The sequence below is a fragment of the Neomonachus schauinslandi genome, chromosome 6 (assembly GCF_002201575.2).
Source record: "Neomonachus schauinslandi chromosome 6, ASM220157v2, whole genome shotgun sequence".
Taxonomy (NCBI): domain Eukaryota; kingdom Metazoa; phylum Chordata; class Mammalia; order Carnivora; family Phocidae; genus Neomonachus; species Neomonachus schauinslandi.
Genome location: NC_058408.1, coordinates 101,799,664 through 101,821,501, shown reverse-complemented (window position 1 = coordinate 101,821,501; position 21,838 = coordinate 101,799,664). Strand labels below are relative to the sequence as shown.

The following is a 21,838-nucleotide window of genomic DNA, read 5'->3' as shown; positions in this document are numbered from 1 at the left end:
AAAAAAAAAACCAAAAAAAAAAAAAAAAAAAAAAACTACTCCCTTGAGGCCAAGCAATCCCCCCCCCCCCCCCCCCCCGCCACCTGACTGCCCTGACCATAAGTAACCAGCCAGATTTCTTGCATTCATTATACAATAAATATCCTGCTAAGACAATGCATAGTGCCGGGCACTCGGGCTGTAAATATGAGTGAGAGATTACTTGTCTTGAAGGGAGTAATTGAGCATTCAGAAAAAGCAGTGCACATTAATAATACCATTTGTGCCCTACTTTATAGGTGAAGCAGTTTTACTATTTTAGTGGATAGTCGCAACAAATGTGAAACACCAAAATTTATATTATCTTTTTTACAGAAGGTGAAACTGAGGCTCAGAGAAATTAGACTTTTGTCCAGGGTCAGGCTAGTGAAGGCCTAATTCATGTGGTACTATTGAAAAGAAAAGAAGGGGAGTAATGTAAAAGGTAATTTCTAATGTGAATTTTATAAGAAAATTGTCAGTCACTTTGGCCCAGAATGAGCCTGGAGACATGGTGTTGAACAAATGATCTGAGATGTTTAGATGACTGAAAGTGAGGGAGTAGCTGAGAAGAGGCAGAATAATTATAAAGCCTGGGGACAGCAAAGTATTGCCTTCTTTTTTTGTACCACCAGTCCTAGATACACATAGTATGTCCTCGGTAAACGTTTGAATTGCCTTAAGTTCCAATTTGAATTGAGGTAGAAAATCTTTCTTAAACGTATCCAGTTTATTTTTGAAATTGTGTCCTTAGTGTTGTAAAATAATTAGAAGATATCTCTGACTAAATAAGACGTATGTCCGAACTTTTGCTGGTGGACTAACCATTATTCTATATGGCTGTTTATTTCCTGTTATCGAAGTATATTTTTGTAAAAGAGATTAAACTTTGAGGGGAGCTTTGTACATAAAGTCTATCAAAGAATACTATGAAAGATGGGGTAAGTAAGGGAGATGACATTCCTACCCTCTTCGTCTTGGAATGATTTGTGCTTGATGGTTTAGTTATATGCATAAAGATCATGTTATCACTAACTGATGGAATCCTTGTGACCAGCTCTGTAAGGCTCTGTCTATTAGCAAAGGTTGGAAAGGGCAAAAAACAATGCTGGACAATGCTGGACTAGCTATGGCATTTTCCTAGGTTCTCCCCTAGTATTGGTTATTATGTAATGTGGGTACTTCTGCAGCTGTGGTACTTGAGGGGACAGGTTGATTCATTATGTTTACAGAGACCAAAGAAGACCAGAGGGACTTTGCCCAAGTGCCGATATGGAGCAGGTGTTATCAACAGGCAGACCTGTGCAGATCACTGTGACAGATGGATATAACTTGGTAAAGTTATTTTTGGAACTTAGAGGAGTTCTTAGTTTATTCATTCTTCTTGAAAGTATATTTGCCTTTGTGTCCAGGTTTCCCTGTCAAACATCTATCTGCAGGTTGCATGAAGATGTATTGGGAGCACTAGTGGGAGGAATGCTTTTGCACCCTCCTATAACACCAGACTGGCTGGTCTTAACATTGCAATGGCATTTCTTTCTCATTTTTCCTTTTTGGTAGACCATATAATCAGCAGGTCACATCACTATGTGTGTAAAATACCTGGCAATTTGAATACTACATTTAGTGGGTGAAACAAGAAGTAATCTTTGTTTTCCTAGACAACAGGCCTTTTCTTCTGAAAAAATCTGAATTCTTCCATAGTTTCTCTTGTGATTAATTTCATTTGGTGAATTTAAATAATAAAACTACAATATGAGGTAACTTAAAAATTACAAGAATAATGAAATGGCAAAATATTCATTCACTATTATGAAGTCAAATAGCTCATTCCAAAACAGGATGTAATGAATGATCTCTACTTTGTTTTAAAAAGTATATATAAAAGATATATGTATAAATGTATGTGTGTATATATATATATATTCACACATATATATATTCACAGGAAAGCACTAGAATATATATTCTAAAATATTAATAGTGCTTGCATGTTAGAGTGAGATTACAGGTAATTTGTTTTCCTATGTGCTTTTCTCACTTTTTAAAATGTTTCACAATATACTTTTATAATCATGTAAACACAAAAGTTATTTTTAAAAATTCCCAACATAATGGCATTTAAATAGAATGTTACAGTTAGCTACGACTAGATTTGTTTAATGACCTTCTACCTATCCCTTTTGTATTTGTGATATAGCTTGTTAGGAAAACATGGAAAAATGCTATGTAGTTCAAGTCAAAATGAGTTGCCAGATGTGTAGGAAAATTCTCTATTTGAGTATAATCGTAAAGTGGTATCTTTCTGTCAACAGAAAGGTTTTAAAGGAGATACTCCAGTTACTTTTATTCGTGCAGAATTCAATCAAGTGGTTCTGGGAGACTCTGCAAAAGTTACGGTTTCTCCAGAAGGAACTGCAAAATACAACTTCATGAGCAGTTTTGAATACAATCCTGAAGGAGGAATTACTTTAGATGACCTTGCCCACAAACCTGTGTTCTGTAAGTCCTTGTGGTACTAAAAGTATTAATTATGTTGAGTATGTTATAAGGAGATATTGAGGTATTTAGTAGTGGTTTGGGGGACAAATGAACACACCTTACCTTTTTCACCTAGGAATAATGTGGTATAATTTGAGTCCTTCCTGCTTTTGGCAGCAGTCTCCATGGCCTGCTAGTTTTAATCAGTTTGTATCAAAGCCCTTTTGACATTTGACTGAACTTTGTAGCCCTTATCTCCTAAGCTGGGTTGGAGCTTTTCCTAAATATTCCTATATTTAGGGTTGCCAGATTTAGAAAAAAAAATTGGGACATACTTATCCTAAACAACTATCCATTGGTTATCTGAAATTCAAATTTAACTGGGCATCTTATATTTTACTTGGCAACCCTATCTGTAATTCTGTATACAGTACTTCTATATACTTTTTTTGAAATTTGGTCTATATCTTATTTATTTCAGAATTTCTAGTGCCTAGAAATATCTGGGACATAAAAGGGCTCAAAAAGTGTTTGATCAATGAATGAATGAAAAAATGGATATATGAATTCTGTATCCACACTTTTACAGTTTCTAAGTACACTGTATTATCTCTGACATACTTTCTTCTTACACCTATATACTAGTCTAAGGCTTTCGTTTTAACCTATACTCTTATTTTTTGTTTTGTTATTATTTCAGTGGCACATCTCCTGTGGCACCTGCCAAAAAACCACAGATTCCAAGATCCCTGACCCAGAGAAGTGGGTCCTGGGAATCATACAGTATCCTAGAGCATTGCATTCTAAACTTTTTTTTTCCATAAGAGTCACCTGAGGCTCTGGGAGAAAATAGTCTTCAGAGTCCTACCCTAGACCACTAAATTCATGATTGCCAGGGAAGGATCCTAGGAAGCTGCATGTAGGAACAAGTCTTGGTGACTCCCAGGAAGCACTGCTCCAGAAAAGTGATTCCTAGCTCTGGCCTAGCTGGGAATCAGTCACCCATGGAGGCCTCCATCTGATCCACACTCTGATCACTCCTTTCTACTTCTTTCTTCTTTGCTTTGTGCTTCTCTGTCACTCCCAACCCCAAATAAGACGAGTGTCAGTGTCCTAATTGCCTTCCTCCCTGGTATGTTAGATGGGAAAAGCAGAACTGGAACACTGTTTTAAACATGTCATTGAATCCATGAGAAAGAAGGGGCCAGTCCTTTGTTCCAGAAGCAAAGCAGGAACTGAAAGCTGAAACTCTTGAACAGCTGCTATTGGTGGTGGTGGTGTGAGGGGAAAGAGCAGTACTCCAAAATCTAGGGGCTTGGATTTTAATGGTCTTAGACAAACAGAGAACTTGGGCTGCTGTAGATGGGAGTTGAGACTGAGATCAACCCCATTACCACAAGCCAAGACTCTCAAAAAGAATGGACTAGAAAAATAATCCATGCCCCATTATATGTGTCTAGCCATTGGATAGATGAAAAAAGTCTTTCCTAATAAGTAATAATCATAGGGTTATGCCAATCATTAAATAACATATATTTTCTTAAAACACACAAGGAACTTTTATACAATAGAAACTGGCCAAATACTAGGCAATAAAACAAATCCTGCCATATACCAAAGAATCAATGGCATACAGACTAAGTTTTCTGACCAAAATACAAGTCAACAAAATTAGAAATCTGTAATAAAAACATAGGAAAAAAAGAATCCATTTGGAAATTTTAAGGCACACTTATGTATAATTCATGGGACAAAGAAGAAATCATAAGAAAAACTATAAAGCATTTAGAATCAGTCAACAGTAAAACACCAAATATCAAACTTGTGGGATAGAGCTAAAGTAATACTTAGAGATGCATTTATGCTCTGAAGTGCAGTCACTAGCAATCAAAAAGGATTTATTTATTTTTTAAATTTTTAGATTTTTTTTTTTTTTTTTTTATTGGAGACAGAGAGAATGAGAGACAGAGAGCATGAGAGGGAGGAGGGTCAGAGGGAGAAGCAGACTCCCCGCCAAGCAGGGAGCCCGACGCGGGACTCCATCCCGGGACTCCAGGATCATGACCTGAGCCGAAGGCAGTCGCTTAACCAACTGAGCCACCCAGGCGCCCCTATTTTTTAAATTTTTAAAAAGATTTTATTTATTTCTTTGACAGAGGGAGACACAGTGAGAGAGGGAACACAAGCAGGGGGAGCGGGAGAGGGAGAAGCAGGCTTCCCGCTGAGCAGGGAGCCCACTGCGGGGCTCGATCCCAGGACCCTGGGATCATGACCCGAGCCGAAGGCAGATGCTTAACGACTGAGCCACCCAGGCGCCCCTTAAAAAGGATTTAAAACAGAACTTCTGGGAGCGCTTGAGTTGCTCAGTCGGTTAAGCGTCCGACTCTTGATCTCAGCTTAGGTCTTGATCTCAGGGTTGTGAGTTCAAGCCCCGTGTTGAGCTCTCTGCTGGGTGTGGAGCCTACTTAAAAAAAAATAATAATAAAACAGAAGTTCTGGAGTATATATATGTTCCCCTATTCTTTTCACTAAGTACAACTGCAGACCTCAGACTTTATATGTAAAACAAACATAAGGGACTCTGAAAGGTGGAAGAAGAAGGAAACATGAGACATGAGGAATGACATAGTGGTGAGTTGCTTGGGTTTTCTTTTTGTCTTGTATATCCCAGACTTGATACTGAAGAAGCCAGCAACCTGGAAACATGAATGAGTGCAGACCAAAAACAAAAACAAAAACAAAACAAAACAAAACAAAACAAAAAACTTAAGAGAAATCTGCTCTAACCAAAGACCAGGAAAAGGGCAGTCTAGCAAGACCGGAAACTTAGTAACTGCTCTGCTCTAACCAAACACCACAACCAAAAAAATGTGGCACCACTCACACCCAGGCTGAATGGAGGACTTAGATTTATACTATTGTAAAACAAATTAGGTGCCCCAGCTGAAATTAGGTGCCCCAGAATTAGGTTCAAGAATACCAAATAGGAAGCCAGGGCTTCTGTGCTGTCTGGTCATGAGGCCTCTCTCTCACCATCTGGTTTTAATGGAGACCACATAGAGAGCCTGGATTTCTGCCCCAATCTGGCAGTAACAAGATGCCTTTCTACTATCCACTGGGGTGGTGTCAGAGGAGGCCTAAAGTAGGGTTGAGACTTACTGTCACCTAGTGGTAATGAGCCTACACCCACTGTAGTATCAGTGGAAAAGAAGTAAGGAACCAGAACTCTCACCCCTCGTCAGCAGTAATAAGGAACTGTCCCCCTCAGGTATCAGTAGAGGCTGAGTGGAGTTAATAATGGGGGACAATGGGGCAGTGCCCCTCCCCTTCCTCTGTTGGAGCAGGGTAAAAAAAAAAAAATTAGCTAAAACAGATGGTTTAAGGTCTAGAGTTTCGTAACATACAAAAAGTCCAAGATTACATGAAAATGACTCATCATACCAAAGAACCTTAAGATCTCAAACTGAATTTTATTTTTTGACTATATTAGCATTTTATTTTTTTTAATTTTTAAAATTATGTTGTTAGCCAACATATAGTACATCATTAGTTTTTGATGTAGTGTTCAATGATTCATTGCAAACTGAATTTTAAAAGACAATCAGTAGATGCTAACACCAAGATCACATATATATTAGAATCCTTAGACAAAAATTTTTAAGAGCCATGATAATAGATCAGTAAGCAATTGCAAACATGCTGGAAAAAAATGACAAAAATAGACTCAGCAGAGAAATAGGTCTTAGAAATAGAAGATATAAAGAAGAACCTAATGGAAATTTTAGATTAAAAAATACAATAACTTATGAAAAGCTCAGCAAATGGGCTCAACAGCAGAATGAAGGAGACAGAGGAAAGAATCAGTGAATTGGAAGACAGAACAACAGAAATACCCAATCTGAATAATATAAAGGAAATAGACTGAAAAAAAAATGTGAACAGAGTCTGAGAGGCCTGTGGGACTATGACAAAAGATCTAATAGTGTCATCAGAGTCTCAGAAGGAGAGGAGAAAAGGGTGGGACTGAAAAAATATTCGAAGAAGTAAAGCCTGAAAACTCCCCAAATTTGGCAAGAGACATACACCTAGTGGTTCAAGAAGATAATCAGACTCCCAGTAGGGTAAACCCAAAGAAATCCATATTAAGAGACATCATAATTAAACTTCTGAAAACTGAAAACAACAAAATCTGAAAGCAAAGGAAAACAATTAGAATGACATCAGTTTGTCAACAGAAACCACGGAGGCCCAAAGGGAATGTCATAATATCTTCAAAGTGATAAAAGAACTATCACCCAGAATCCCATACCCAGAGAAAAGATGTGAAGGGGAAATCAAGACATTCTCAGATTAAAGAAAACAAAGTCACCAGCAGACCTATCCTGAAAGAATGGCTGAAGGAATTCCTCTAAACAGAACAGAAATGATAAAAGAAAGAACCTAGGAACACCAGGGAGGAAGAAAGAATGTGGTAAGCAAAAATTTGGATAAAGTAAGCTGTCCTTCTCTTTGAGTTTTCTAAATTGTGTTTGGCACTTAAAACAAGGTATAACACTGTCTGATGTAGTTCTAAAGGTATACTGAGAAAATATTTTAAGCAATTGTAAACAGGAAGGGCAAAGGGACATAAAGGGAGGTAACGTTTCTGTACTTCAACCACTGAAATGATGATACCTGTAATAGGCTGTAATAAGTAATATATATATAATGCAGTACTCAGAGCAATAACTAAAAAACCTATACAAATAGGTACTCTTAAAAGTATTATAGGTAAATTAAAATGGAATTTTAAAGAATGTTCATGCAATCCACAGGAAAGCAAAAAAAGAAAACAAATGAAAAAGAGAGGAGAAACAACCCCCAGCAGACTTAAGCCCTAATATGTTAATAATTACATTAAATATATCAAGAGACAGAGATGGCAGACCTAACTATATGCTGCCTACAAGAAACTCAAAATATAACCATATAGTCAGGTAAAATGTAAAAGTATAGAGAAAGATATATATGCACACATTCATCAAAAAGTAGAAGTGACTGTATTAGCATCAGAAAAAGTAGGCAAAGAAAATAACCAGAGACAGAGAAGTTCATTATGTAATGATAAAAGAGTCAACCCACCAAGAATACATAGTAATACTAAATATACATACACCAAACAACAGCTGCAAAATATATGAAGCAAAAACTGATTAAACTGAAGGGGCGAATAGACAAATCCACAATTATAGTTGGGGACATAAACACCCCCCTCTCAATTTGTAGAATAACTAGATAGAAAATCAACAGGGGTATAGGAAAACTCAACAGTACCCATCAGCCTACAGTATCTAATAAATATTTATTGAACACCCAACAATAGCAGAACATGCATTACTTTCAAAAGCCCACAGACCACATACCAAAACCATATTCTGGGTCCTAAACAACCTCAATACATTTAAGTGAATTAAAATAATGTGTTCTCTGACAACAGTATCAAGCTAGAAATCTATAATAAAGAACAGGAGATTCTGAACACTTGAAAACAAAAAGACACACTTCCAAATAATCCATGCATCAAAGAGGAAGTCTCAAGGGAAGTAAAAAAATACAGTGAACTGAATGGAAATAAGAATACAAGGTAACAAAGTTTGTGGGACATAGCTAAAGAACTGAGAAAATTTATCACACTAAATGCATACATTAAAATAGAGGAAAAGTCTCAAATCAGTAATATAAGCTGTCACCTCAAGGATTTAGAAAAAGAAGAGCAAAATCAAACAGAAGGAAGAAAATAATAAAGATAAAAGTAGAAAGCAATATAATGAAAAACAGTAGGGAAAAATCAATGAAACGAGTAACATAGCTGGTAATTTAAAAACATCAAAATTGACAAACCTCTAGGAAGACTGGCCAAAAGCGGGGAGTGGGAGGAGAGAAAAGACACCACAAATGATCTATTATTGTCTATTCATATATAATGAATAATCTATTCATTAGAAATGAAATGGGATAATGTCACAGATAGTAGTCCTTAAAAGAATAATAAAGAGATGAACAACTCTACATACATAAATTTGACAAGAAAATGGATCAGTATTTTGAAAAACACAAATCACGACTCATCCTATATGAATAAAGTTGCCCTGTAACTGTCAAGGAAATGGAATTCATAATTTGAAATCTCCAGGACCAAAGAGTCTTACTGAAGAATTCTACCAGAAGTTAAAAATAATAACTAACACTAATTCTACACAATCTTCCAGCAAATAGAAGAGGAGGAAACACTTCAATTCATTTTATGATGCTAGTGTTACACTGATACCAAAATAAGACAAAGACAGTACACAAATGGAAAACTTGAGGCCAGTATCTGTCATGAATATAGACACAAAAATACTAAAAAAATACTAAAAAATAGAATTCAATAAATAAAAAGAATCGTACATTATTATGAAGTGCGATTGATTCCAGGGATCCAAGTTTGGTTCAGTATTTGAAAATTAATCAATGTATTCTACTACGTTCATGGTCTAAAGAAGAGAAAGTATATGGTCATATTGGTCAAAACAACAAAAGTATTTGACAAAATTTAACACCAATTCATGATAGAAACTCTCAGAAAAATGCAAGTAGAGGGAACTTCTTCAACCTGACAAAGGCTAACATTATACTTAATGGCAAAAGATGGAATGCTTTCCCTCTAAGGTTGAGAACAAATCAAGGTCTGCTCTCACCACTCTTATTTTAATTTAATTTAATTTAATTTAATTATGTTATGTTAGTCACCATACATGATTAGTTTTTGATGTAGCAATCCACGATTCATTGTTTTCATATAACACCCAGTGCATCATGCAGTACGTGCCCTCCTTAATACCTGTTACTGGGCTAACCCATCCGCTAACCTCTTTCCCCTCTAAAACCCTCAGTTTGTTTCTCAGAGTCCATAGTCTCTCATGATTCATCTCTCCCTCTGATTTCCCCACCTTCATTTTTCCCTTCCTTCTCCTAATGTCCTCCATGCTATTCCTTATGTTCCACAAATAAGTGAAACCATATGATAATTGACTTTCTCTACTTGACTTATTTCACTTAGCATAATCTCCTCCAGTCCCATCCATGTTGATGTAAAAGTTGGGTATTCATCCTTTCTGATTGCTCTCACCACTCTTATAAACATAGAGATGGAAGCACTAGACAGTACAATAAAGTAAGAAAAGGAAATAGAAGGCATATATATATGAAAGGAAGAAATAAATCTGTCCCTATTTGCAGATGACATGATTGTCTATGTAGAAAATATCAAGGAATATGCAAAACTTCCAGAAAGAAAAAGTGAGATCATAGGATGCAAGGTAAATGCTCAAAATCAATTATATTTCCGTATACTAGTGATAAATACATGGGCACTGATACTAAAAATACATCATTTACAATTGCTTTTTAAAATGAAATAGTATAAATTTAACAAAACATATATAGCACTTATGTGCTGGAAACTATACACTGTTGAATGAAATTTTTAAAAATCTTTATAAATGGAGAGACATACTGTACTCATGTACTGGAAGGCTTAACATAGTTAAGATGTCATTTCTCCCCAGACTGTTACAAAGATTGAATGTAAATCTTATCAAAATCCCAGAAAGATTTTTTTCTAGATATTGACAAAACTATTCTAAAATGTATATAGAAAGGCAAAGAAACTAGAAAAGCTAAAACAATTTTGGAAAAGAATAAAATGGGAAGAATCACTATACTTGATTTCATGACTTATTATATAACTATATTAATCAAAATTGTGTGGTGTTGGTGGAAGGATAGACACATAGATCAATGGAAAAAAATAGAAATAGATCCATCTAAATATGCCTAATGATTTTTTTAAGATTTTATTTTTAAGTAATCTCTACACCCAAGGTGGGGCTCACACTTACAACTCTGAGATGAAAAGTCACACACTCCACCGACTGAGCCAACCAAGCACCCTTGCCTAATGATTTTTGATAAAAGTGCAAAATCAATTCATTGGAGAAGAGGTAGCCTTTTCAACAAATGATGTTAGAGCCATTAAAAACCTGTATGCAAAAAAATGAACCTCGACTTTAGTCTCATACTTATGCAAAAATTAACTCAAAATGGATCACAGATTTACATGTGAAATGTAAAGCCACAAAACATTAAGGAAAAAATGAGAAGGACGCCTGGGTGGAGGCTTAGTCGGTTAAGTGTCTGCCTTTGGCTCAGGTCATGATCTCAGGGTCCTGGGATCGAGTCCCACATTGGGCTCCCTGCTCAGCGGGGAGCCTGCTTCTCCCTCTGCCTGCTGCTCCCCCTGCTTGTGCTCTCTCTCTCTCTGACAAATAAGTGAATGCAATATTTTTTTTTTTAAAGGAAAAAACGTGAAAAACTTCAGAATCTAAGGTTAGGCAAAGAGTTCTTAACACCAAAAGGATGAGCCATAAAAGAAAAACAACTGATGCTTTGACTTCATAAAAGTTAAAAACTCTTGCTCTGTGAAAAACCCTGTTGAAAGGATGAAAAGACAGGCTACACAGTGAGAGAAAATATTTGCAAATCACAATCTGACAAAGCAATAGTATCTAAAATATATAAAGAACTCAAGATTCAACAGTAAAAAATACTCCAGACAATCCAGTTAGAAAATAGGCAAAAGACTTGAAGAGACAGTTTACCAAAGGATATACAGATGGCATATAAACATATGAAAAAGTGTTCAACATTATTAGCCATTAGGGAAATGCAAATCAAAACCACAATGAGGTATCACTACACACCTATCACTACACACATATGGGAATGTTTAAAATTAAAAATAGCGAAAACACCAAATTCCAACAGGTTGCAAAGAACCTGGATCACTGATACATTCCTGCTGGAAATGTCAAATGTCAGAATTTCTGGTGGGAATGCTAAGTGTCAGTCTAGAAAGCAGTATGCAATTTCTTTAAAAACAAAACATGCAAACAACCATATATAATCCAGCAATTGCACTCCTGAGCCTTTATACCAGAAAATGAAGACTTATATTCACACAAAAACCAGTATATAGTTTATAGGAGCTTTATAGTAAAAAACAGGAAACAACCCAGATGTCCCTCCATGGGTTAAACAAACATACAGCCATACTATGAAATGCTATTCATCAATAAAAATGAACAAATTACTGGGACACAAACCAATGTCACTGGATCTCCAGAGAATTATGCTGAATGAAAAGGCCAATCTTAAAAGGTACATACTGTAAAAGTACATTTATATAACATTTTTGAAGAGACAAAGCATAGAAACGGAGAACAAATTAGTAGTTGCCTCGTGTTAAGAAGGAGAATAGTGGAGGTGGCTTTTAAAGGGTAACATGGGATCACCTGGGTGGCTCAGTTGGTTAAGCATCTGCCTTTGGCTCAGGTCATGATCCCAGGGTCCTGGGATCGAGTCCTGTGTCGGGCTCCCTGCTCTGCGGGAAGTCTGCTTCTCCCTCTGCCTCTGCCTGCAGCTCTGCCTACTTGTGCTCTCTCTTTGTCAAATAAATAAAATGTTAAATAAATAAATAAAAATAAAAGGGTAACATGGGTTAAAAGGGTAACCAGAATCCTTGTGGTGATGAAATGATCTGTATCTTGATAGTACCATTGGGAAAAAAGGGTACAAGATAGCTTTCTGTATTATTTCTCACAATTGTATATGAATCTGAAATTATCTCAAAATAAAAAGTTTAATTTGGGACATTCTAAAAGGGGAAAAAAAGCATAGTAGTGAGAAGAGTCGTGAAACTCAACACCACTGGACTTATAATGATAAAGCATTACTGTCTACTCAAGACTGAAAGAAAGTACACAAATTAATGAGTCAACGAAAGCCACCCCTCCTCTGCATAGAGCCCACAAATTAGAAACTGTGACAGTAGTGGTGAAAACAGAAAAAAAAAATTCTTTCTGGAGACCATGAGTACCCTCTGCAATATAGTGTCTGTCATCTTCTCCTTGGGTTTTCTTGAGAGAGACTACTTCATGCAGAGAACCTCTTCTTTCCAATTCGTCAAGAGTTAAGCTGTATAAAAGAAAGTTTCCTCTTTGCTAGTGGAAAGTTTGTTAGTAGTGTATAACTCTTCTAAAAAGATGAAAGAGGGCTTTGACCATTTTGTTTTTGAAAGTCTGAGGACACATGCCCAATGGACACAAAATTGTTTAATTATGGAATATGTTAAGATCTATCTTTAATAAAATGGTTCTCTTAACATAAAAAAGAATAAAAGCAAATGAGTTAAATATTTAACTCAAGAAGCTACTAAAATAAGAGAACTCCAAAGAATATAAAAAGAAAGAATTAAGATAAGAACAAAAATTAATTAATTAGAAAATAAGCACTAGAAAAGAGCTACAGAACAAAACCTGCTTTAAAAGACTAACAGAATAGACAAACTTCTGGCATGATTGAGCCAAAACAAAACAAAGCCAAGAAGATAAAACAATGTTAGGGGGAAAATGGGGCTTTACTACAGATAGAGTATACTTTTGAAAACTATAAAAATAATATTTTTGAAGATTCTGGGAAGATAGGAGAGTGGGAAGTACCAGGAATCTGTCTCCCACCTACACAACACTTGCACTACCACATTCTGTCTGTTATAACTATTTTGGAACTCTGGGTCTGTTGAAGGCTTGCAACTTATAGGGGAAGGTTTAGATGGCAAATTATGATTAATTTTGGTTAATTTCAGATCTAAACACAGTAGCAGCTACTCATTCCCCACCCTTCTAGGTATGTGGCAGGGAGCCATGTATGTGTTCCTCTAGTAGCTTGCACACAGTTTGCCGGAGCCAGGATGAGCTAAAAGGACCTTGTCCTTCAAATATTGTGGATCTGTGCTCTGATTGCTGATTGCTGCTTCTGATCACAGAGGTGCAGACAAAGAGGCTATAAGGTGTTGTTGCACCTCCCTCCATCCCGTTGTTGTAAGACCCTTCCTCTCCTGTTGAAACTACCAAAGGATTTAAAGGGCAGCATCCTTTTCCCCTCTTACCTTTTTCTCCTTTTCCCCATTCAGGAACCAGGCATTAACAATTAGGGCACTTAAAAACAACTGCAAATAAGGGGAAAACTAGAAAGTGACCATGCATGTCCAGGGAAAGGCTCAGAGGAGACCTGAAAAGACCTTAATTTTACACCTCAGGCTGACCCTCAGCACAGAGACAGCCTACAACAATGACAAATAAAAAAACAAAAAGCAGTAAACTCTGGGAAGGGGTAGAATCTGATTTCCAGACTTACCCCGTTATTAGATTCAAATATCCAATGTTGAATAAAAAAATCATAAGGCATACAAAGAAACATGAAAGTATAGCCCATTCAAATTTTAAAAAAAAATCACAAGAAACAACAGTGTTGGTGAGGATGTGGAGAAGAAACCCTCAGGCACTGTTAGTGGGAATGCAAACTGGTGCAGCCACTGTGGAAAACAGTATGGAGGCTCCTCAAAAAATTAAAAATAGAATTACTATATGATCCAGTAATTCCCTATTGGACATTTACTCAAAGAATATGAAAACACTAATCTAAAAAGTTATATGCACCCCAATGTTTATTGCAGCATTATTTACAATAGCTAAATATGGAAGCAACCCAAGTGTCCATCAATAGAGGAATGGATAAAGAAAATGTGGTATATATATACAATGGAATATTACTCAACCATAAAAAAGAATGAAATTTTGCCATTTGCAAAAACATGGATGGATCTAGAGGATATAATGTTAAGTGAAACAACAGAGAGAAATACCATATGATCTCACTCATATGGATTTTAAGAAATAAAAAAAGAGAAAAACCAAAAAACAGACTCTTAACTATAGAAAACAAACTAGTGGTTACCAGAGAGAAGTGGGTGGGAAGATGGGTGAAATAGGTGAAGGGGATTAAAAGTACACTTATCATGATGAGCATTTAGTAATGTATAGAATTGTTGTATCACCATATTGTACACTTGAAACTAATATAACAGTGTATGTTAATTATACTGGAATTAAAAATAAGTAAACAAATAAAATTTTAAAAAACAAGGAACATTTCAAATCAACAATCTAACTATACCGCTTAAGGAACTAGAAAAAGAAGAACAAAATTCCAAAACCCACAGAAGAAAGGAAATAATAAAAACTAGAGCAGAAGTAGGCAAAATACAGAATAAAAAACAACACAGAAAATCAATGAAACCAAAAGTCAGGTTTTTTAAAAAGATTTATTCTAGGGAGAGAGAGAGTGCACATGAGTGGGGGAAGGGGCAGAGGGAGAGGGAGAATCCCCAAGCAGACTCCCCACTGAATGGGGAGCCTGACATGGGGCTGGATCCCAGCACCCTGCAATCATGACCTGAACCGAAATCAAGAGTTAGATGCTTAATTGACTGAGCCACCCAGGTGCCCCCCAAAGTCAGTTTTTTTAAAAGATCAACAAAATTCACAAACCTCTAGCTAGACGGACTAAGAAAAAATAGAGAAGACTCATATAACTAAAGTTAGAAATTAAAGTGGGGATATTACTACCAATTATACAGAAATTAAAAGTGTAAGTGAGTACTATGAAAAATTATTCAACAAATGGGATAACCTAGATGAAATGGACAAATTCCTAGGGACACAAAACTACCAGATTAAAGCACAAAGAAAGAAAATCTTAATAGAACTATAACTATTAAGGAGATTAAATCAGTGATTTAAAAAAATCTCTCAAAGAAAAGTCCTGGGCCTGATGGCTTCACCAGTGAATTCTACCAAATTCTTGAAGAACTAACACCAATACTACTAAAACTTTCCCAAAAAAATTGAAGAGGAGAGAATATTCCTAACTCATTCTATGAGGCCAGCATTATCCTGACACTGAAGCCAGACAAGGACACTATAAGAAAACTACAAACCAATATCTCTTATGAACATTGATGCACAAGTACTCAACAAAGTACTAGCAAACGAAGTTGAACAGCATATGAAAAGGATTATGCCCCTTGACCAGGGGAATTTATTCTTGGAATGCAAGGATGGCTCAACATACAACTCCATCTATGTAATAAATCAAATCAACAGAATGAAAACCCCCCACATAATATTTCACTTGATAGAGAAAAAGCTTTTGACAAAATTCAACACCATTTCATGAAATAAACACTCAGCAAAGTAGGAATAGAGGGAAACTACCTCAAAATGATAAAAGCCATATATAAACATTTCTCAATGAACATTATACTCAATGGCGAAAGACTGAAAATATTCCCTCTAAGATCAGGAGCAAGGCAAGGATTCCTGCTTTCACTTCTTTTCAAAATAATATTAAAAGTTCTAGCCAAAGCACTTAGGCAAGAAAAAGAAATAAAAGACATCCAAATTGGAAAGGAAGAAATAAAATGATCTCTGTTGCAGGTTATATAATCAGTTTTATATATGATTATATGTAGGAAACCTTAAAGATCACACACACACACACACACACCCCAGAATAAATGATATAAATGATTTTGGTAAAGCAGCAGGATATGGGGTGCCTGAGTGGCTCAGTCAGTTTCGCATCTGACTCTTGATTTTGGCTCAGGTCATGATCTCAGGGTCATGAGATCAAGCCCCATGTCAGGCTCCATGCCCACACAGAGTCTGCTTGGGTTTTCTCTCCCTCGGCCCTTCCCCTCTGCTCTCCAAATGGATGAATGGATGAATGAATGAATGAATGAATAATAAATAAATCTTTTTTTTAAAAAAATGCAGGATACAAATTTAGCAAATATCAGTTGCATTTCTATATACTAACCGTGAACAACACGAAAAGTAAGTTATAAATCAATTCCATCAAAAGGAATAAAATAATTAAGAATTAACTTTTTTTAAATGGATCAGTTATTTAATTAGGTTCTTTTTTTATTATGTTATATTAGTCATCATACATTACATCATTAGTTTTTGATGTAGTGTTCCATGATTCATTGTTTGCGTATAATACCCAGTGCCCATTCAATATGTGCCCTCCTTAATACCCATCACTGGCCTAACCCATCCCCCCACCCGCCTCCCCTCTAAAACCCTCAGTTTGTTTCTCAGAGTCCATAGTCTCTCATGGTTCATGTCCCCCTCCAATTTTGCCCCCTTCATTTTTCCCTTCCTACTATCTTCTTCTTCTTCTTCTTTTTTTTTTAACATATAACGTATTATTTGTTTCAGAGGTACAGGTCTGTGATTCATCAGTCTAACACAATTCACAGCACTCACCATAGCACATACCCTCCCCAGTGTCCATCACCCAGCCACCCTATCCCTCCCACCCCCCACCACTCCAGCAACCCTTAGTTTGTTTCCTGAGATTAAGAATTCTTCATATGAGTGAGATCATATGATACTTGTCTTTCTCTGATTGACTTATTTCACTTCACATAATACCCTCTAGTTCCATCCACGTCATTGCAAATGGCAAGATTTCTTTTTTGATGGCTGCATAATATTCCATTGTATATATATACCACATCTTCTTTATCCATTCATCTGCTGATGGACATCTACGCTCTTTCCATAGTTTGGCTATTGTGGACAATGCTGCTATAAACATTGGGGTGCAGGTGCCCCTTCGGATCACTACATTTGTATGTTTGGGGTAAATACCCAGTAGTGCAATTGCTGGGTCATAGGGTAGCTCATTTTCAACTTTTTGAGGAACCTCCATACTGTTTTCCTGAGTGGCTGCACCAGCTTGCATTCCCACCGACAGGGTAGGAGGGTTTCCCTTTCTCCGCATCCTTGCCAAAATCTGTCATTTCCTGACTTGTTAATTTTAGCCATTCTGATGGATGTGAGGTGGTATCTCATTGAGGTTTTTTTTTTTTTTAAGATTATTTATTTATTTATTTATTTGAGACAGAGAGAATGAGAGAGAGAGAGCACATGAGAGGGGGGAGGGTCAGAGGCAGAAGCAGGCTCCCTGCCGAGCAGGAAGCCCGATGCAGGACTCGATCCAGGGACTCCAGGATCATGACCTGAGCTGAAGGCAGTCGCTTAACCAACTGAGCCACCCAGGCGCCCTCATTGAGGTTTTGATTTGTATTTCCCTGATGCTGAGTGATGTTGAGCACTTTTTCATGTGTCTGTTGGCCATTTGGATGTCTTCTTTGCAGAAATGTTTGTTCATGTCTTCTGCCCATTTCTTGATTGGATTATTGGTTCTCTGGGTGTTGAGTTTGGTAAGTTCTTTATAGATTTTGGATACTAGCCCTTTATCTGATATGTCATTTGCAAATATCTTCTCCCATTCTGTCGATTGTCTCTTGGTTTTGTTGACTGTTTCCTTTGCTGTGCAAAAGCTTTTTATCTTGATGAAGTCCCAATAGTTCATTTTTGCCCTTGCTTCCCTTGCCTTTGGCAATGTTTCTAGGAAGAAGTTTCTGCGGCTGAGGTCGAAGAGGTTGCTGCCTGTGTTCTCCTCAAGGATTTTGATGGATTCCTGTCTCACATTTAGGTTTTTCATCCATTTTGAGTCTATTTTTGTGTGTGGTGTAAGGAAATGGTCCAATTTCATTCTTGTGCATGTGGCTGTCCAATTTTCCCAACACCATTTGTTGAAGAGACTGTCTTTCTTCCATTGGACATTCTTTCCTGCTTTGTCAAAGATGAGTTGACCATAGAGTTGAGGGTCCATTTCTGGGCTCTCTATTCTGTTCCATTGATCTATGTGTCTGTTTTTGTGGCAGTAAACATACTGTCTTGATGATGACAGCTTTGTAATAGAGCTGGAAGTCCGGAATTGTGATGCCGCCGGCTTTGCTTTTCTTTTTCAACATTCCTCTGGCTATTCGGGGTCTTTTCTGGTTCCACACAAATTTTAGGATTATTTGTCCCATTTCTTTGAAAAAAGTTGATGATATTTTATAGTGATTGCATTAAATGTGTAGATTGCTCTGGGTAGCATTGACATTTTCACAATATTTGTTCTTCCAATCCATGAGCATGGAATGTTTTTCCATTTCTTTGTGTCTTCCTCAATTTCTTTCATGAGCATTCTATAGTTTTCTGAGTACAGATTCTTTGCCTCTTTGGTTAGGTTTATACCTAGGTATCTTATGGTGTTGGGTGCAATTGTAAATGGGATCGACTCCTAAATTTCTCTTTCTTCTGTCTTGTTGTTGGTGTATAGACATGCAACTGATTTTTGTGCATTGATTTTATATCCTGCCAACTTTACTGAATTCCTGTATGAGTTCCAGCAGTTTTGGGGTGGAGTCTTTTAGGTTTTCCACGTAAAGTATCATATCATCTGCAAAGTGAGAGTTTGACTTCTTCTTCACCGATTTGGATGCCTTTTATTTCTTTTTGTTGTCTGATTGCTGAGGCTAGGACTTCTAGTACTATGTTGAATAGCAGTGGTGATAGTGGACATCCCTGCCATGTTCCTGACCTTAGGGGAAAAGCTCTCAGTTTTTCCCCATTGAGAATGATATTCGCTCTGGGTTTTTCATAGATGGCTTTTATGATATAGAGGTATGTATCCTCTATCCCTGCACTCTGAAGAGTTTTAATCAAGAAAGAATGTTGTACTTTGTCAAATGCCTTTTCTGCATCTATTGAGAGGATCATATGGTTCTTGTTATTTCTTTTATTAATATATTGTATCACATTGATTGATATGCAGATGTTAAACCAACCATGCAGCCCAGGAATAAATCCCACTTGGTCGTGGTGAATAATCCTTTTAATGTACTGTTGGATCCTGTTGGCTAGTATTTTGGTGAGAATTTTTGCATCCATGTTCATCAGGGATATTGGTCTGTAATTCTCCTTTTTGGTGGGGTCTTTGTCTGGTTTTGGGATCAAGGTAGTGCTGGCCTCATAAAATGAGTTTGGAAGGTTTCCTTCCATTTCTATTTTTTGGAACAGTTTCAGAAGAATAGGTATTCATTCTTCTTTAAATGTTTGGTAGAATTCCCCTGGGAAGCCATCTGGCCCTGGGCTCTTAATTGTTGGGAAATTTTTTATTACTGCTTCAATTTCCTTACTGGTTATGGGTCTGTTCAGGTTTTCTATTTCTTCCTGGTTCAGTTTTGGTAGTTTATACATCTCTAGGAATGCATCCATTTCTTCCAGATTATCTAATTTGCTGGCATATAGTTGCTCATAATATGTTCTTATAATTGTTTGTATTTCTTTGGTGTTGGTTGTGATTTCTCCTCTTTCATTCATGATTTTATTTATTTGGGTCCTTTCTCTTTTCTTTTTGATAAGTCTGGCCAGGGGTTTATCACTCTTGTTAATTCTTTCAAAGAACCAGCTCCTAGTTTCATTGATCTCTTCTACTGTTCTTTTGGTTTCTATTTCATTGATTTCTGCTCTGATCTTTATTATTTCTCTTCTCCTGCTGGGTTTAGGCTTTATTTGCTGTTCTTTCTCCAGCTCCTTTAGGTGTAGGGTTAGGTTGTGTATTTGAGACCTTTCTTGTTTCTTGAGAAAGGCTTGTATTGCTATATACTTTCCTCTTAGGACTCCCTTTGCTGCATCCCAAAGATTTAGAACAGTTGTGTTTTCATGAATTTTTTTAATTCTTCTTTAGTTTCCTGTTTGACCCATTCATTCTTTAGTACGATGCTATTTAGCCTCCATGTATTTGAGTTCTTTCTGACTTTCCTCTTGTGATTAAGTTCTAGTTTCAAAGCATTGTGGTCTGAAAATAGGCAGGGAATGATCCCAGTCTTTTGGTACCAGTTGAGACCTGATTTGTGACCTAGGATGTGATCTATTCTGGAGAATGTTCCATGGGCACTAGAGAAAAATGTGTATTCTGTTGCTTTGGGATGGAATGTTCTGAATATATCTGTGAAGTCCATTTGGTCCAGTGTGCCATTTAAAGTCTTTATTTCCCTGTTGACCTTTTGTTTAGATGATTTGTCCATTTCAGTGAGGGGGGTGTTAAAGTCTCCCACTATTGTTGTATTGTTGTTGATGTGTTTCTTTGCTTTTGTTATTAATTGCCTTATAGAATTGGCTGCTCCCGTGTTAGGGGCATAGATATTTACAATTGTTAGATCTTCTTGTTGGATAGACGCTTTAAGTAGGATATAGTGTCCTTCCTCGTCTCTTATTATAGTCTTTTGGTTTAAAATCTAATTTGTCTGATATAAGGATTGCCACCCCAGCTTTCTTTTGGTGTCCATTAGCATGGTAAGTGGTTTTCCACGCCCTCACTTTAAATCTGGAGGTGTCTTTGGGTCTAAAATGAGTCTTTTGCAGACAGCATATTGATGGGTCTTGTTTTTTTATCTAGTCTGATAGCCTGTGTCTTTCGATTGGGGCATTTAGCCCATTTACATTCAGGGTAACTATTGAAAGATAGGAATTTAGTGCCATTGTATTGCCTGTAAGGTGACTGTTACTGTATATTGTCTGTGTTCCTTTCTCGTCTATGTTACTTTTAGGCTCTCTCTTTGCTTAGACGACCCCTTTCAATATTTCTTGTAGGGCTGGTTTCGTGTTTGCAAATTCCTTTAGTTTTTGTTTGTCCTGGAAGCTTATCTCTCCTTCTATTTTCAACGACAGCCTAGCTGGATATAGTATTTTTGGCTGCATATTTTTCTCATTTAGTGCTCTGAATATTTTCTGCCAGTCCTTTCTGGCCTGCCAGGTCTCTGTGGCTAGGTCTGTTGCCAATCTAATGTTTCTACCATTGTAGGTTACAGATCTCTTGTCTCTAGCTGCTTTCAGGATTTTCTCTTTATCTCTGAAACTCATAAGTTTTACTATTAGATGTCAGGGTGTTGACCTATTTTTATTGATTTTGAGGGGGGTTCTCTGTGCCACCTGGATTTTGATGCCTGTTTCCTTCCCCTCAATTAGGGAGGTTCTCTGCTATAATTTGCTCCAATATACCTTCTGTCCCTCTCTCTCTTTCCTCTTCTTCTGGGATCCCAATTATTGTAATATTATTTCATCTTATGGTATCACTTATCTCTCGAATTCTGCCCTTGTGATCCAGTAGTTGTTTATCTCTCTGTTTCTCAGCTTCTTTATTCTCTATCATTTGGTCTTCTAGTTCACTGATTCTCTCTTCTGCCTCATTTATCCTAGCAGTTAGAGCCTCCATTTTTTATTGCACCTCATTAATAGCCTTTTTGATTTTGACTTGGTTAGATTTTAGTTCTTTTATTTCTCCAGAAAGGGATTCTCTAGTAGCTTCTATGCTTTTTCAAGCCCAGCTAGTATCTTTATAATCGTCATTCTGAACTCTAGTTCCAACATCTTATTAATGTCCATATTGATCAGGTCACTGGCAGTTGGTACTGCCTCTTGTTCTTTTTTTTTTTTTTTTTTTTGGGGTG

At 36.8% G+C, this 21,838-nt stretch overlaps 1 protein-coding gene across 2 annotated transcripts in view; it reads left to right on the top strand.

Moving 5' to 3' along the window:
- Positions 1-1,290: 1,290 nt before the first annotated feature.
- CFAP70 (cilia and flagella associated protein 70) overlaps positions 1,291-21,838 on the top strand; it is a 118,632-nt gene continuing 98,084 nt past the window's right edge. For both annotated transcript variants that reach the window (XM_021699560.1, XM_021699559.1), the window contains exons 1-2: positions 1,291-1,353; positions 2,334-2,520. In XM_021699560.1, the coding sequence (XP_021555235.1) occupies positions 1,291-1,353; positions 2,334-2,520 (250 nt within the window). The remainder of the gene's footprint in view (positions 1,354-2,333; positions 2,521-21,838) is intronic.